The sequence below is a fragment of the Trematomus bernacchii genome, unplaced genomic scaffold, assembly GCF_902827165.1.
Source record: "Trematomus bernacchii unplaced genomic scaffold, fTreBer1.1, whole genome shotgun sequence".
Lineage (NCBI taxonomy): Eukaryota > Metazoa > Chordata > Actinopteri > Perciformes > Nototheniidae > Trematomus > Trematomus bernacchii.
In genome coordinates this window covers 11,948,321-11,966,817 of record NW_022987593.1, presented here as the reverse complement: position 1 = coordinate 11,966,817, position 18,497 = coordinate 11,948,321, and the positions used below count along the sequence as shown (strand labels likewise).

General features: G+C 40.4%; 1 protein-coding gene across 3 annotated transcripts in view; it reads right to left on the bottom strand.

Moving 5' to 3' along the window:
* LOC117481709 overlaps positions 1-18,497 on the bottom strand; it is a 41,698-nt gene that overhangs the window by 11,756 nt on the left and 11,445 nt on the right. For all 3 annotated transcript variants that reach the window (XM_034129545.1, XM_034129547.1, XM_034129546.1), the window contains exons 19-44: positions 18,365-18,483; positions 15,463-15,639; positions 15,347-15,378; positions 15,142-15,239; positions 14,252-14,274; positions 14,134-14,155; positions 14,020-14,047; positions 13,819-13,903; positions 12,961-13,107; positions 12,224-12,435; positions 12,033-12,136; positions 11,172-11,290; positions 10,923-11,078; positions 10,134-10,348; positions 9,864-9,949; positions 9,481-9,617; positions 9,278-9,403; positions 7,922-8,112; positions 7,753-7,841; positions 6,743-6,870; positions 6,499-6,626; positions 5,697-5,814; positions 4,576-4,794; positions 3,724-3,894; positions 2,842-2,991; positions 2,688-2,752 (exon numbers count right to left, since the gene is read on the bottom strand). In XM_034129545.1, the coding sequence (XP_033985436.1) occupies positions 2,688-2,752; positions 2,842-2,991; positions 3,724-3,894; positions 4,576-4,794; positions 5,697-5,814; positions 6,499-6,626; positions 6,743-6,870; positions 7,753-7,841; positions 7,922-8,112; positions 9,278-9,403; positions 9,481-9,617; positions 9,864-9,949; positions 10,134-10,348; positions 10,923-11,078; positions 11,172-11,290; positions 12,033-12,136; positions 12,224-12,435; positions 12,961-13,107; positions 13,819-13,903; positions 14,020-14,047; positions 14,134-14,155; positions 14,252-14,274; positions 15,142-15,239; positions 15,347-15,378; positions 15,463-15,639; positions 18,365-18,483 (3,145 nt within the window). The remainder of the gene's footprint in view (positions 1-2,687; positions 2,753-2,841; positions 2,992-3,723; positions 3,895-4,575; positions 4,795-5,696; positions 5,815-6,498; positions 6,627-6,742; positions 6,871-7,752; positions 7,842-7,921; positions 8,113-9,277; positions 9,404-9,480; positions 9,618-9,863; positions 9,950-10,133; positions 10,349-10,922; positions 11,079-11,171; positions 11,291-12,032; positions 12,137-12,223; positions 12,436-12,960; positions 13,108-13,818; positions 13,904-14,019; positions 14,048-14,133; positions 14,156-14,251; positions 14,275-15,141; positions 15,240-15,346; positions 15,379-15,462; positions 15,640-18,364; positions 18,484-18,497) is intronic.

The following is an 18,497-nucleotide window of genomic DNA, read 5'->3' as shown; positions in this document are numbered from 1 at the left end:
AGGGACAGACCGATAACAAGGACAGTACAACGATGGAGCGAGGAGTCAGATTCAGCACTGCAGGATTGCTTTGCATCCACGGATTGGAGTGTGTTTGAGGACAATAACATCAACACACACACGGACACTGTCATCTGCTACATTGGGAAATGCATCGATGACGTGGTACCGAAGGTTTCTGTACGGACATTCCCAAATCAAAAGCCCTGGGTAAACGGTGAGGTGCGCGGCAAACTGAAAGCGCGCACTCTCGCGCACACAGCGGGAGATTTGGAGGAGTACAGGAAGTCTAGGTATGATCTCCGGAGAGCAATAAAAAATGCAAAGAGACAGTACAAAGAGAAGGTGGAATCTGACTTCAAAGGCTGTAACACTAGGAATATGTGGGCGGGACTAAGGACAATGACTGACTACAAAGGAGCAGCGGGGGGTGCTGCGGGAGTGTCTGCGTGCGCATCTCTCCCAGATGAGCTAAACAGTTTTTTTTGCACGCTTTGAGAGCAGCCAGGCTGTGGAGGTACAGAGGGACCAGGAGCTACACTGCCCTTTTGTTTTAAATAGGGCAGATGTGTGTAAATCCTTTAAAAGGGTTAACCCACACAAGGCTCCTGGACCTGATGGCATCCCTGGCCGTGTTCTCAGGGTGTGTGCAGTTCAGCTGGCAGAGGTGTTCACAGACATCTTCAACAGGTCCCTGCTGCAGTCTGTAGTCCCCACATGTCTTAAACACTCCACCATCATTCCTGTCCCCAAAAAGACAATCATCACCTGCCCCAACGACTACCGCCCAGTAGCACTCACCTCCATCATAATGAAGTGCTTTGAGCGGTTAGTCAAATTATTCATCACCTCCTCCCTCCCTGAATCTCTGGACCTCCTGCAGTTTGCCTACAGAGCAAACAGGTCCACAGACGACGCCATAGCCCTCACCCTCCACACTGCCCTCTCACACCTGGACCCGAAGAACAGGAACACATATGTGAGAATGCTGTTCATTGACTACAGTTCAGCATTCAACACCATTGTGCCCTCCAAGCTGGCCATCAAGCTCAGAGACCTCGGGCTCAACAGCGCCCTCTGCGACTGGATCCTGAACTTCCTGACGGGCAGACCCCAGGCAGTGCGGGTGGGAAACATCACATCCTCCACCCTGATTCTCAACACCGGTGCCCCTCAAGGCTGCGTGCTCAGCCCTCTCCTCTACTCCCTGTTCACCCACGACTGCGTGGCCACACACAGCTCCAACACCATCGTGAAGTTTGCTGATGACACGACCGTCATCGGCCAGATCACAGACGATGACGAGACGGCATACAGAGAGGAGGTCGAAAACCTGACATCTTGGTGCCAGGAGAACAACCTCCATCTCAACATCAGCAAAACAAAGGAGCTGATTGTGGATTACAGGAAGCAGCAGGGAGAGGGACACGCCCCCATCGCCATCAATGGGACTACGGTGGAGAGAGTCAAAAGCTTCAGGTTCCTTGGGGTCCACATCACTGAGGACCTGACATGGTCTCTTCACACCACCACCATCACCAAGAAAGCTCGACAGCGGCTCTTCTTCCTCCGCAGGCTGAGGAGGTTCAAAATGGATTCCAGGATACTCTGCAACTTCTACAGGTGCACGATAGAGAGTATCCTCACTGGCAGCATGACGGCCTGGTACGGCAGCTGCACCGACCTCGATCATAAGGCTTTACAGAGGGTGGTGAAAACTGCACAGCACATCACCAGGACGGAGCTGCCATCCATGGAGGACCTTTACTCCCAGCGGCTCAGGAAGAAATCACTACGGATTATCAAAGACCCCCATCACCCCAGCCACAAACTGTTCTTTCTGTTGCCGTCTGGCAGACGTTACCGCAGCATCCGGGCAAGGACAAGAAGATTCGGAGACAGTTTCTTCCCGCGGGCAGTGAGACTGTTAAACAATTGAACTGTTGAAACAACATCAAACATTCAACTGCTACTCAGTAGTATGTATCTAATACCTAATATATATATATCATTCCAATAACTTGTATATAGACTCATACTGCACTATTCCACATCATAACTTTATTTCATTTTTATAACTATTATTATTTTTGTATTGCTCTTGCACTTATTGTTATTATGTTATTATGTTGCATTGTTGGAGAAGCCTGTGACATAAGATTTTCAACTGCATAATTACTCTGTAGCTATGTCAGATTGACAATAAAGAACCTTGATTGCAGTATCTGTTGGTGGGAAAAAAAACCTTTAGCTATGAATCTCATTCATCTGTAGCTTCATTTGTTGTGCGTTTTCGTCTCCTTTTTGGCAAATGAATGACACATGTGTGTGGGTGGTGTGTTGGGGAAGGGGGCCAAAGCCGAAGGAACAGAAATGATTTAAAGGGCATATACATCATCATTCATCCCTTCTGCACTCAAACTTTTAAATTCTTGAAAGGCTTTTAACTTGATTATTTATTTATTTATTTATTATTGTGATGCTATGAACTATTTATAGTGTAAATTGGAATGATCCACATCTGTGCTCCCGGGTGTATCTGTGTGTGTTCTTCTTCCTGTGTACATGACATAAGCTGCTGCTCATAACCAATTGCCCCTTGCGGGATTAATAAAGTTGTTGATTGATATACCATATGCAGGACTTTTCCTGACTATTACATTATTTAAAACTTCCTTAAAACTCACTTGTTTGCACTTCCCAGCTCCGTGGTTGCAGATTCCACAGCTATAACTCCAAAGAACAACTCAGCCTGAAAGAATAAACACATAATGTGACATGAGGACTTACAGAACAGCGTGTGTTTAGTTCAAATGTGTGTTTAGTGTTGAATCCCCTCACCTGCTGCCGTTTCCACTTCTTCTTGTTGAGCGTGGTGAGGACGCTGCTGTCGCCTGTGAGGCCGAGCAGCAGAGCTCGAGGGATCTCTGGGGCCAATTCATCCGGAATATTCTGAATGATCGTTTCACTGTTGGTGTTCACTGAGATGATCTGTGGGAGGATGGGAGAAGGATTTCTGTATTTAAGTAGTAGATGTCTTCATCACTGCACCTATTAGACAGGTTAAACCACTGGAGGTTTCCAAGAACAGGATTTTGAGGAGGTCACTCCTAAACCGGCTTCACAAACATTGACTAAGACCAAATGTAAAAACATTTCCATTACTTTTTAAGGACCCATAAATCTAATTTCCTTGAACATACAACCTACAGTATATGTACACGCTATACTTAGAACCCAACCTTGTTGTATCTCTAATAGCTCGTAATAGTTATGATTACATTTAAATCAAATACTTCAAACTTCATGCATAACCCATACAATCCTGTGTCTGATTGTTACTACCAGTATTTTCTTAATATCATTGAATAACGATATAAACAAATGTGTGGATGCTCGACTGAAAAACAATTGGTGTAACTTCATAAAGATCCTTCTCTTACACAGTGTACACGTTACATATTTTTCAATGTTTATACGATCATTCAAAGTATTTTTCCAAATGTAATGACTTTTCCAGGCCGGGGAAATTGTATATCTTCACATAAATTAGTCCAATAAGTCATGACTTGAACTTTGGTGTGTCGTCTTAATTTGTAGCAACAGTACCTTTCCATTGATGTTTGAAACTGTCCTTTAAACTACAGCTAAAATGCTTAATTTTGAATATTTAATGAAACATATAAATGCAGTCCTGTAACAGAAGAAATGAAGCTGTCATACCTGATTAACAAAAGTCTGCTGGACGATGGATGAAGCGGTGGTGATGTGTTGCAGGAACGAGGGATCTTTGGACGCAGTGAGCAGCTGGGAGCCGCTGATGCTGCCGAACGTTTTCGAAGGAATTCCCACGACGAGAGAACCGAGCATGAGCAACGACGACGAGCTGTTGATCTGATGGGTGATAAATAAGTAAAAGACACAGATGAGCAGAGATGGCAAAAGCACACACATCCTTTACTCAAGTAGAAGTACAGATACTCGTGTTTAAAAATACTCTGGTGAAAGTAGAAGTACTGACTAAACTTCTTTACTCAAGTCAAAGTAAAGAAGTATGGGCTTTGAAATGTACTTCAGTAAAAAGTACCCATAACTAGCAGCTGTTTTAAAGAGTACCTGACCTCCCTTTATATTAATAGAACAATAATGTCATTGTTAGCTAATGAATGTTTCCATGCTGAACAACGGCAACATGACAACGTTTTCATTGGTCCCTCTTCTTTAGAGAAGACCAGGAAGTGATGGATACACGGATCGTGTTCAAATCAATAGGCACGCAATGACTCTAAATAATAATGATCACGCCACCAAACACACATTCAAACTAAAGGAACCAGCCTGTTTGGAAAATGTAAGAAGTAGAAAGTACAGGTATTTGTGTTCAAAATGTAGTCAAAGTAAAAAGTCTTCAGAAAAATAAGTAGTGGAGTAAAGTACTGATACCAGAAAAATGTACTTAAGTACAGCAACGAAGTATTTGTACTCCACTACTTCCCACCTCTGCAGATGAGATTTCTATACTCTTGACTTATGTGATCACAGACATCAGATCTGAACTCTACGGAGAGCAGCTACCTTCATGGCCCCCGTGGAGATCAGAGACATGACGATGGCTTTGGCCTGGCCCTCGTTCCAGCCCGTCACCGCGCTGAGGGTGGTGAGCGCCGCCAACAGGTCTGCAGGTTTGATTTTGTTGATCTGCCCGACAGACAGGCTGTTGCTCTCGTTCCCGAGGACAGAAATGTCCGTGGCGTCGATGTCGTCCCCGAAGTTACTCGCCAAAGCTGCAGAAACCTACAGGGAAAGTAAAGGTGAGCAGTGTTCATTGTTTTAGCACAAAGGCTTGTTTTTTGAGCAGTTCCCGATTAAAGTTAATAATTTGACTCCTATATATATTTACCCCAAGAAACCAATGCATTACTTTTTAACAATGAGGACGTTCACTGGGAAGACACTAACATTCTTACTATCCTCCTGAAATAAGCAGGATAAAATACTGCTGCAGCAAAAAGGACATGATCACTCACCAAAAATGAAAAACAACATGCATTAAAATTGGATAATGTACGTAAGAATTATTAATTGGTAAAAAAAAGTAAGTGAACTCAGAAATTGCTGAGCGTCAAGTTTATAGGTTTTTTTATGGGTTGTTGGTTTGATATCTACGCATGTGGTTAACAATATATAAAATATGTAATATGTCAGCAAATAATTGTAATTTGAAAGATAGAAAATAGTTCCTTCATGACTAGACTGAGTATTTCAAGATTTCTGAGTATTTTATTTGGGAGGGGGGGGGTTTGAGTACCGCAAGCAAAGTGCCATCTAGTTTCATCATAGTCGAGAAAATGAAAACATCTCTACTGCTAGCAACTCCTACAGCTCTGTGATTGGGGATGAACCGTCCATTCAAACTTTACTGGAGGGATAATACTATTATCCAAAAATGTTTCCTAGTTTGGGGTTTTTGTATTTTCTCACTCTGTCACTTTTTTGTGCCCTGAATGTAATTTGTATTTTGTCCTTTAAATACTGGTAGTAAAATCTCACTGTAAAAAAGCTTCTGCTAATGTATGTGTGTGTGTGTGTGTGTGTGTGTGTGTGTGTGTGTGTGTGTGTGTGTGTGTGTGTGTGTGTGTGTGTGTGTGTGTGTGTGTGTGTGTGTGTGTGTGTGTGTGTGTGTGTGTGTGTATTACCTGTGGGTCCAGGTCTGTGCAGAGTGTGGTCAGGTTGTGCAGCACGATGATACTCTCTCCTGCCGTCAGCTGGAGGAAGGCTGTGCCCGGAGCGACACAGCGACACAACAGAGGAAGACTGCAGAGAGAGAGGAAGAATAATAATCGGTTTAAAACAGATAATATAGTTCATGTACGCAGAGGTGGAATATAACCCAGCACATTTACTTAAATACCATTTTAAGGTACTAATAGGTTACTTAAAAATGTTAATTTAATGCTATTTTTTACTTCTAATCAAATAATTTTTGGAGGCCAATATTGTACTTTTTACTCCACTACATTTACTTTTACAACTTTAGTTACATTACAGATTCAGATAATTAGCTAATACAAAATATAAATAAACGAATAAATAAACATTTCGTCAAAAAGGGTAGGTTAAGATATCTAGTAACATTATAGAGAGTAATTAAATTCATTAAGCGTCTTTGAGTTTCCTGAAAAGCACTATACAAGTCTCATGTATTATTATTATTATATTATTATTAATGCGCCGTCAATAATTATAATCCATTATTTCACATGTGTCTAAAAGAGGCCATTACACATAACAAGTTATTTTATTTATAGTGCTTTGAGTATATTTTGATGGCAATCTTATCAATTTTATAACAGTTTTGAAAGAGGACTTTTATTTGTAAAGGAGTATTTTAACAATTTTGTGTTGCTATTTTTAAGAAAAAGGTCTAAGAACTTCTTCCACTACCACATGTTTTTATTTGTCATTATGTGTGAGGGCCTTTTGGGTCTTTCGACTCACAGTAAGGGGTTGAAGTTGCCGTCCTGTAGGTAGACGAGCTCGGTGTAGTAGTCGGTGAGGTTTTGAGGTAAAGCAGAGTGGTTCAGGAGGGCGATGTTCAGAGGGTTCACTGTGAACACCTGCAGGACCTGAAGAGACAAGACATTGGTCAAAACACTGGAGAGGTGGTCTGTACAGCATTCATCCAAATATCTACAGCTCAAAGTGAACAAACATGAGCTGTGGTTTAAGATTCATTAAGTACCTTTGTAGATCCAAACGTCAGAAGGTCCTCCAGAGTGAGGAAGGGCATGAAGGGGCCGATGTACTCCGCAAACCAGGCCGTGGAGTTTAGCTCTGGATCGTTGGAGTTGTAACACCTTGGGACCGTCGCTGTAATGATACATGATAAAGCTTTACATGGAGGATACAAACAGGCAACCAGGGAGATAATGAAGAACAAATAAAAACAGAAATAAAGCCATGTACGTTGAGACTTTTTCAAGCGTTGTTCTCTTTTTGTGCTACATTTAAAAATCTTTGCATCAAAAAAACATTACCACATTAATTTTAAAATACTGATCTTCTTGCATTGCACATTTTTTAAGGACCAATTTGATGAAGAGGGTATAGAATTAGGCAAAACTGTCAAGTAAGAAGCTTAGGTGCTTGCCCCACGGGAACGCATACGGGCGTTTGTGTAACTGTTTAGTGTCATATAGACCGTTCTGCCACACTAGGACGACCGAATATGGCAGTAAACAACTGCGGTAACGATAACGGGTCCCAAGGTGGATAGAACGGCATACGCAACGCTCTGGGGGGTAAAACGGCTCCGTGTGTAGGACCTATACGATCATTTTGTGATAATGATGACGCAATAGCCATATGCCATATCAATATACTTTGATTTCATTTATTAATGCATTATTTGCTAATTTCTTCAATATTGCAGCTGGTAAAAGAGAATATTTCGTTTTTTTGCAATACATATATCACCGGGAAGCCTTTAAAAAATCAGTAATGACTTATCTTAACTTTTTATAATTAATTTGAATAAATATTAATATGTTTGGATCATTATTTTTAATCCTAATCTTGGAGTAGCTATAGTTATCCAATAAATGTAGTGGATTAAAAGTACAGTATTTGTCTCTGGACTGTAGTAGAGTAGAAGTACAAAGATACATGACATGGTAATACTCAAGAGAAGTACATGTACCTCAAAATGAGTCCAGTACTTGAGTAAATGTACTCCACATTGCTGAGACTGACCTGAGGTGAGGTAACTCCGGATGGTGGTGAACACATCTCTCCTCATGAAGTCAGCAGCCGTGTAGTTGTGCTCACCAAGAACTGAAACACTGAAAAACCAAACACATGATTTAAAAACACCAAAAAACACCATGATACAAAGAAGAAAATCCTCCATGAGAGCACGTACAGCTTCTGGAAGGCGAGGCAGGAGGCGTTGTGAGTGACCTCGGGGCTGATCAGAGTCTCTGTGAGGAACATCAGATAGTTGGGGAGGCGTCGGTCGAACCAGGCGTCGACCTCTGACCTCTCGGAGCTGCTGAGTGCCATCGGCCAGACGCAAGGCAGCGTGGGCCGCCGCACCGCCGCCGGGAGAGACTCCTGTGGGGATCCAGGATGCAAAAACGTTATCAAAGTCAAAGTCAACTTTATTGTCAATCTTTCAGGTTGTGTGTACAGACAGAGAGGTCGAAATACTGTTTCCCACAATCCCGAATACAAAAACAAACATTTATAAAAATATGTATGCAAATATGTATATACCTATATACACACAATCAAAGACACATTGAAACATTATGCACACATTAACACCTTAATAAAAGCACATACAGTATTGACATATTCCCGGAGGCACAGCGTGGTTGTTCGTAATGCAAGTCTCAAGTCCCTGGCTTCTCTGACGGTGTAACATGACATATACATTTTTTTTAAATATATTTTCTGGGACTCTTGTGCTTTTATGATAGAGACAGATTTAAAATGGGTAGATAAAGGGGGTGATGAGTGTAAATGGTCCCCAGTTGGGACTAGAACTGCAGCCCAATGCAGCAGGGAATAAGCTCCAGGACAATATACAATGTATTTAAGAAATCAAAAGAATCAGAAATACTGTAATAATCCTAGAGGGAAATAGTTTTTTCTTTCCATTTATAGCATTAATAAAATAAAAGATAAATAAAATCCTATATAATGTATGTATGATGTGCAATAAAATAAAACATGTAAGTGAGTGGACAAAGACACGTTATTGTATCATCATGAATATCTGTTTTTACATTTCTTGTGTTTGTGCGTGTGTGTGTATGTGTGTGTGTGTATGTGTATGTGTATGTGTGTGTGTGCGTGCGTGTGTGTGTGTGCGTGTGTGTGTGTCCTAGCATTACTATACTTGTGGGGACCTAAATCTGTTTACACAGTCACGTGTGGGGACTCGCCTCCCTTATGGGGACATAATGGAGGGGAATCATTAATTTTAGGGTGAAGACTTGGTTAGGGTTAGGGTAAGGCATGTGTTGGTTATGGTTAGGATAAGTCTCCAGGAAATGCATGTAAGTCAATGTAATGTCCCCTGAAGTGATGTATACATGGTATGTGTGTGTGAGAGAGAGAGAGAGAGAGAGAGAGAGAGAGAGAGAGAGAGAGAGAGAGTGTGTGTGTGTGTGTGTGTGTGTGTGTGTGTGTGTGTGTGTGTGTGTGTGTGTGTGTGTGTGTGTGTGTGTGTGTGTGTGTGTGTGTGTGTGTGTGTGTGTGTGTGTGTACATACAGTCTCCAGGAACATGGGTGTCTGCACGTAGTTGTCGTATATCGTACAGAGCTCTGCATCGTTGTCGACGACATCGGGGAGACGGAGGAAATCTCCAAGATGTGACGGAGGCATGGAGTTCACCAGCTGGAGGAAACATTAAAAAGGTGTCATCGTCTCAGATCAACACAGACTTTAACTTGAACAATGTTTGGGACACACACCTGATGCACCCTGTTGTGAGGCATGAGGGACAGGAAGGTGGTGAGGTTGGGGAACTGGAAACTCATGAATGAGCGCTGCAGGAAACCGTAGAAACTTTGGTTGTAGTTTTCTCCGTAGCATTTGAGAGGAATCGGTCCTGGAGGAAGGAGAGAGAGAAAGTTCGGCTGTCAGTCTTTCAAGGTTTTAAAGATAGTAAATCAAAGGTGATGGATTTATGGGCCATACATTTGCTTGCTGTAAAGGATTTTCAAAAGTGTTGAATAAAGAAGGGTTAATGAACAACAGATGTACAAAAATATACTAAGAAATCTATTATTTTTCATATTTTTGAACGTTTTTTTAATAGGTTTCATAAAGTGTATTTTCATTGTGGGTTATTTACCTTTGAGAGACTGAACAATGTGGCTGTAGATTTCCTCCTGTGTTTCTTCACTCAGAGAAGAGATCGTTGAATTCAGGTCTGTCACTCTGAAATGAAGTGAGCAAAAAAAAAAGGCAATCAGTGATTTTCTGTCTGCTGTATGATTTAATTCACTGACAGTTGTAAAAAAATCTAAAAGACAGTTGACATTTTCTAAAAACAAAAAAGGGACTGATTTTAAAATGATCTTGATTCCAGTTAAATCAAATCCCCGGTGTGGTCCAAACCTACCCCTGGTCCTCGATGCTGCAGTTTCTTCCCTCCAGTATCCTGAAGAACGGCGCTACGTGTCGCGGCGACAGCTCGACCAGCAGGGGGCGCAGTCTGTCGCGCAGCCACAGCATCACCTCTGAGTCTCCCACAGAGGGGTCGGAGAGGTTCGCTCGATCGAACACCACCTGCAGCAGGGCCGACCGCACAGAGGAGGGGAACATGCTCTCATGACCCTGAGGGAGAAGAGAAGAGCGGAAATAAAAAAGAGAACATTTTCTACAAAAGGCAAAAAAACACTCAGAAAAAGTGCAGCTTTTATAAATAGCATATAGTTAGATGATACCTCTTTAACTACAGATAATATTATTGTGGGAAGTGGGATTTTGCTATATATATATATAAGTATAGAGCTTCTTCCGGGTTAATACGTGTTACAGTAAATATAGGTTTTTTTTTGTCCTAAAATGAACATTAACAATTGTATTTCATTATTTAACAATGATTTATCTTGACATTTTTTACAATAGTTTTTTACAATATTTCTATATTTGCTCTTACATACACTGACATCCTTGAGAGCACCTGTTTATGTTGGTTTGTGTAAGTGATCTGTTCTCTACTAACATTATTGAGTTACTACCAATGTACTTTGTTGTTAAAATAGCTGTCTAGCAAAATCAAGTATTGCCTACAACAACGTTTAGGACAGCATAAAACAATGCTGTCCTCACTTAAGTGAACATACTGTTTCCTGGTACCGATGATGTCCAGATATTGATATAAAACCGGTGTTTGATTCCCACTCACCATGATAGCAGGGGAGAAGTCATCGAAGAAGGCGGGGAGGGATCTGTCGGGAACGTGTGTCATCAGCATCTCCACGTCAGCAGCAGAGGTCAGCTGACCCGGGGTGGAGGAGACCTCGGCCAGCTGTCGGACCGTCAGCTCGGGCAACGCCTCCATCTGCACCGTGCACACAGACACAAATATGAGGGTTAAAACACAGAAAAAATAAGTAAATGAACATGATAACAAGAGAAAGGCAACAGGACGTACCGCAGTGAAGTCTGGGTAGAGCGTCTGCAGGGTCTGGACGGACAGGAGGACGGAGAAACCTCCCAGGTTCCTCTGCAGCCATTCTGCACTGTTGTTAGTGTGAGCGCTGCAGCTGGGGTCTGCACCACAAACACAACAAAACCAACTTTATAATATACAGTTATTGTCGTTATAGATTATGCATTTAGAATATTGTGCACATAGAGTGGTACAGTGACGCGTCCTAAAACCCGGAAGTAAACTCCTTCCAGTTCCTTCGACAAAATGCAATGTCTCTATGGAGAAATTGCATTGCTTTTTGTCGAAGGAACCGGAAGTGGTAAAATGCTAACTTACTTCCGGGTTTTAGGACGCGTCACTGTGGCACTCTATTTTGACTTGCCTTTAATATTTTACTTTGCACACATTGCATGATACCTCAAATAGTAATGACTAAATTGCCACAACATAAATACCAACTTGATAGAAATGACATGCTAGATGTTACAATGCTTGATTTAGGGTGTTTTGTATGTGTCTACATTTGTATGTAGTTAGTTGCAACGTGCCTTTATTTTAAAAGTAGAGGTGGCCTGCCACAAAGGTTACAGAAAACACAAAACATGTATATTGCGTTTACATGATATGCCTGTTTCAAAGTCATATATTTCACGTCCTTCTATAAGAATCTATTAAAGTTGTCTCCATCCTTATCCAATAATATTATTTTCAGGTGGACAATGAGCCATTTCAGCCATTTCAACTGTTACTGTAACTTTTGATAACTTGCACATTAAAGGGTATTGGAACAACACACGTTATATTTAAAATACTCACTCACTGATTTTGCCACACCATCTTTGTATAAATGTGAGAACATACCCGTGGTGTTATTCCTGGTCAGGAAAGCCTTAATGAAGTGTGTGACGACAGACATCTGCGTGGCGCGTGTCATGTCAGGCTGCACACTGCTCAAAATCTTCACCCTGAAATCAAACAAGTGGACGTGATTAATCCAAGAAAATCCTATAAAATATCAGAGCATTTAGTTGGAGGGTAGATGAGCTCCTCACATGAGCTGGTAGCTGCTGCAGTTCAAGCCCTTTGTGGTGAGACAGGAGAGGAACTCGGGGGAGACGGCGGGAAGGAACGGGCGAAGGCGGCGTTGGAACCACAGCTGGAGGAGGGCGGGGTTGTTGAAGCTGGACACGTCGAACATATCCAACCGGATTTCTCGAATTGAGTCCAAAATCATCGACACTGCAGGATTTGTGGGGTCCAAAGACTACAAGAAGAATGAAACATACAGTGACTTGATAGGATGAATACACTTGGCAAGATGGTTTTAGATTGTTAACCGACACACACACTTAAACAGATTTTAAAATGAGTGCATTATGAATACGTTCACTGTGTATCTAAAATATTCAAATGAATTTAGCTGTTCTTTTTTTTTGCACTCTCCCTTTGCTGTCATATTGTCAAATGTATGTGCTTTAGAACAATTCAAGGATTTTAGATGTTACTTTAAGCTCAAAGAGACACACAGGATGCACACTGATTTCCCTACAGCCTACCACAAAGCCATTAGCTGCATTTGACTTAATGGTTTATAACCCTATCAAAGTCTGCTTCTCCTCAGTCTTACACAGATTTTGTATATACTTAAACTAAATGTTTTACTACAGAAATAAACAATTGTCAGCTCAGCAATCATTTTACTTAATCATTGACATATTGATGATACCATTCAAATACATTATTTTCCACAGCTCATTATGACCAGATTTAAATGAGGTCTGATTCGTACCTTGTCGGGGAGAAGATCGAGAGCTGCGTCCAGAACATGAGAGGCTTTGGAGAGGAGAAGCTTCCAGACGGGCCTCGAGCTGCTGGAGTTTGAGGATCGATCACACATCAGAACCGCCGCTAAATGTTCTGCTTTCAACCCCGACAGCTGTGAGACGAAAGAGCAGAATGATAACAGGTACAAATAGTGACACTTTCTGGTGAAAACTTACATTTTTGATCCTGAAAATCAAAAAATGTACCCATTAAAGGAATAAAGGAATTCAAGCATCCTCAATAACCTCCAAAACCACTCCCAAGTTGTCCAAAGTCAACATTTTTTACAATTGTTTACGTAGGCTTAAATGCCATTCATTTCAATTAACGCAACTTGTGCTAATTGTGCACATTTCCCAACATATGCAAGTTAGCATCTGGAAGTTTCTATGTGCTGGGGACCCTTATTTCTATCATAAAACCTTTCTGTACTCAACATTTCTGGGTTCACTATGCTGCCAACTAGACTATACCGTAGGATTTCATGTGACAAGTGACTACAAGTGTCATAAAAATGCAGTTGAGAGAAAAAATACGTCTCAGTGGAGGACAAGTATACTACACAAGTCAACTTTGACTGTGTATATACATATTTGCACACATATTTTTATATTTTATATACATTTGTTTTTATATTCGGATTGTGGGAACAGTATTTTGATCTGTCTGTCTGTACACACAAACTGGAAGATTAACAATAAAGTTGACTTTGAAGTACAAAGTAGAACGAAGGGGAAATATTCAATTAAAGAACAAATACTCTGTTGTTAAATACTTGAATAAAAGTACTGCGTTTCACCACTTGAGATGTTTTATGTCTTACAGAAGCGCAGGCGTATTCCTCCACAGAAAAGTCACAGAAGCCTCCGAGCATCTGTCCGCTGTTCAGGCTGAGCTGCAGCTTTGTGCTGTAGTTTCACAATAAATAAGGAACATTAAACATTTAGTGACAGTTTAATAATACTAAATGTTCAAACTATCTCAAGGTATGATATATAGAGAGAGAGAGGATTATATATCCCACCTGTTCACTCCAACACAAATGTCAGTTTCTGTGAGAAATAAGAAGAAATAGATGCATTTAATTGTTTAAGATATTGAATATCGTATATTGTTTCCAGGCAATGAGAGAACTTACCGTTTGTCATGGTGACATTGCACTGGAGGGGGAAAAAGATTAAGACGGTTTAAGTATTTTAACATAAATCAAATTTAAGATACACAATATTGAACAAGAATAAATCACATGTATGTACCTGTACGCTGTAGATGATGCAACCTGTAAAACAAAGAAAAAGGAATTAGTTCATGGAGTAGAGCAGGGGTGTCAAACTCAAATACACAGTGGGCCAAAATTAATAAAATGGGTACTAGTCGAGGGCCGGACTGGTTCAATGTTTATTGCAAAACTTGTACTCTGTGTACAATGACAATAAAAGGCTTTAACTTAACTTATTGAAATGAACTTATTGCACATATTAAACCTGGAACTAACAAAGCTTAAATTATTGCCTATAAAAACAACATTAAACATTAAATAATCAGTTGCATTCATTTCTTATGGCTCTATCTGAGTCATTTCTTATGATTACATTTTTCCACAGGCCAACAACAGCTTCAAAAAAACAATTCCCCTCAAAGAAAAAACCAAACATGCCCTGTTGTCGCAAGAACCAAAGTGCAGAAGGAAACATCCATTGAAACTCAGTGTGCTGCTCTGTGATGCTAGTTCAAGCCAGATACTTGGCATCTCATCTTGGGTGCAAGTTCATCAATGTTTGGGGTCAGGCTCTGAGCTGAGGAAACCCTCAGGATGGAGTGAAGGTGTGCGTGCAATATACCGGCGGGCCAGATCTAATAGTAATTAGAAATTATCCTGCGAGCCGAAATTAAATCCACCAAGGGCCTGATTTGGCCCCCGGGCCTTGAGTTTGACACATGTGGTTTAGATCAAAAGTTGAAATGATCATTTCAATAGTAAGAAATCTATAATATTCTAATTTAGATAAATGGCAAAGCAAGAGTTTCACATTTTGGATTTCAATTTTTAAGATGGTTTTTCCAACCTCAAAGCTTTTCCAAGTAAAGTATTGTATTATTATTTTATTGTAAATGTGTGTAATGTTTAGTAGACTGTGGTTCTCACCTGGAGGAATGTATTTGGATAACTCCATCTTGATGTATGTGATGGTGTGCGCTGTATTTACAGAAACGGAGGATAAGGCCATGTCCATTCTCGTATACCTGGAACAACAACATGTGGGATTAAATCACAGTTTCATGTTCATATAATTGTTTTAAAAATATCAATATAAAGTCTATAAAATCAACATAAATACGTTTTAACTTACAGTGTTTTGTACGATGAACAGGTAAAGTTTGCCTTTAAATAAAGAAAAAACAACATTATTACTTTTAAGACGCAGTGCAAAGTGTATATTTTTATTCAAGAGAAATAATCTTTGACCTGGTTATGGAGCCTGGCGAGGTTCATCAGGAACTCCTGGAGCTTCTTCTCGTCAGGAGACTCAGTGAGGAAGTCAAAAATCACATTAATGATGGCGTCTTTATCGAGATCAGAGGGGAGATTCACCAGCAGCAGCTCAGCGGTCTGTAAGGGAGTCAGGAGCCGCAGAGCCTCCAGCTGCAGAGAGGAGAGAGGAACAAAAAGAGTTTCACTGCTACGGGAATAACAAGGTCATAGTTCTAATTTCAAAAACAATAACATTAAAAGTAGCATAGGCATAGGTCTCAGATATATACAAATATATAAAAAACATGTCTATGAAGTGTTTTGCTCAAAACACCAAACAGATCACCCATTCTAGCCATGCCTCATATCCCTCTATTTCACTTCCTGTTTCAAAAGTGCTGATTTTGGGTATAAAGCTTTAAAAAAATTGATAAAAAAAAAAAAAAGGAGGGGTCTGAGCTCATGCGGGACCCGGCAGCTACTGTCTAAACCAGGGGTCGGCAACAGGCGGACCGCGGTCCGGATCCGGACCCAGACGCCGACCTATACGGACCCGGACCTATAATCAATACATTAATAGGGGATTTCAATTTTGACGGGGCGATTCTATTTTAACCGCTGCTGACAGGGGGCGAAAGAGACGAGTGAGCGATACAGGGAGAGAAACACAGAAGAAGAGATGAGAGAGCGGCAGAGAGAAGCGGAGAGGAAAGTGAGTAAAGAGAATAATTAGCGATACAGGCAGAGAAGACGGAGAGGCGAGTGAACAGGCGTGTTAGCGGCAGACAGGGAGAGACAAATAATGAATGGCCTGCTGCTGCTGAATGCATGGGGCAAGTGACTGGAAACAGTTTTAAAAGTTATTACGTCGTTTCAGATAATAAATAATAATGATAATTCATTCTATTTAGGGGCGCCTTTCAAAGCACCCAAGGACACCTGACAATTCACAACATATTCTAAGGAAAGGTTTAAGAGAGTACAAATAATGCAGTCCGGGTGATGTTTTTTATGTGGGGTGCAGATGAGAGGGAGCTGTCCAGAATGACACCAAGATGTTGTGTTTGAGTTGTGCTCTTGATAAGCCATTAAAACAGTAAAATAAGTGTCTCCTGTTCACCAAAACATACCCATCTGTTATGGAAAAATAAAGTATTCCAAAAGTATTCTAAAAGTAATCTGAATACGTTACTTTTTTAAGACACGTAACTGTAACGGTATTCGGATTACTTTCAGAGCCATGTATTCAGTATTCAGTAACCGATTACATTTACAAAGTAACCCTCCCAACCCTGATTAAAAGTGCCAAAACGCCACTATGAGACAAAACACAAAGTGTTTGACCAAACATTCCCTCTCAAGTCAGAACTGAGGTCACAAAAAATAAGCAGTCTCAGAGCCCAATATGATCAGTCCACCAGGATCAAAATTAAAACTAAATATGGTTCCAGGGCAGGCTAACCGAGGCTAACCAATGAGCACCTGCATGTGTGTATGAGAATGGCCCTGACACCATTTCAGCGCAGATTTAAACTCCGGGCAGGACAAGCTCAAGCTCAATTCTCACACTGAATTAAAGAAAAGTGAGTGAGGGACTGCAATATAAGAGGGAAAGCAAGAGAAACTTTAAAACTGTTCAATTGTTATGATGTGTAAAGACTGATGTTGTTCTATAATCGTCTGAAACTGTTAAGTCATGATGTGAAACGGTTAACAAAGCTATTTTATTTATTTCTCTATTTTATTTTTAAATGCAGCCCGAGAGGAACATTACACATATCCACAGTATGTTACTGTATATCTGTATAGTTCAATGTTCATTGACAATAAATATTGTTGTTTTTGAATTGTACTTTCTTTATTTGATTGGCAGTCGGTTGTTGATTACATGCAGACGTTGATAAAGCTGCAGGCTACTTCAATATATATCACACTAATTCATAAAGCAACTTAGACATTTTGATGTTCCAGACCTTTGCATGGGGACATTTTCTCTAACTGGACCTCGTTGAATTTTAGTTGAATACCCCTGGTCTAAACTAAATACTGCCGTGATGAAACGCCATATCATGGATTATCAAGGATTATCTCTGAAACAGTATGGAGCTCAAAGGCTTTCTCTCTTGCCGGTTATACCACAAGGTGAGTTCCTTTTTATTTCCTGCTTCTTCACACACATGCTCTCCAGTACAGGTTAGCTCTGAGTGTTAGCGATGCTAATGTAAACACCGACCATATTACGTCCAAAACAGTCAGGCATTGTTTCTGATAGCAACGTTTCTGATAGGGCCGTGGGTGTAAAGCCAGCCTACATCTCCGATATTACGTCATATCGAACGCAAATCTGGATCAGCTCCGTTGTAGCCCCGTTTTTAGAGATTTGGGTACGGAGGAAAAGAGAGAGGGTTTTATTTTCTGACGCTGTGTGAGTTCCCCGACACACCGGGGACACATGTTTATGTATATAAGACATCAAAAAGTGCATTTTGCATGATAGGTCCCCTTTAAAAAACCTCATAAAATAAATAAATAATAAAAAAAGAATAGAAAATAATTAAAGAATAATTATAAAATAATTACAAAATAATAAATAATACAAATAAATATTGAAGAATTAATAAAAATGTAATAAATAAAAAAACAATATTGAAAAAAATAAAAAGTAAAAAGAAAATAATAAAAATATTTCTAAAGCTTATTTCTAATATAGTTACAAAGTGCTTTTCACACTCTTCAAACACATTTGACTGGCACAAAGAATTAAATTAACTAACGACCAGCAACTAAACACAGTATAAAAAGAGAGTAAACCAATCATAAAGTAACAAACATAAATAAAACCACATGAAACCTGTCAATAATCTAGATCCTTGATGTAAGAGAAGTTGAATCTTACAGGGTTGAAGTGTGGGTTGAGATGAAGCAGCTGTTTGATGGATAAAAGCTGTGAAAATGGACCGAGATTCTTCATCAGCCACTCAGCACTGCTGTTTGAGGCAGACACACAGCCTGGACCTGGAACGAGACAC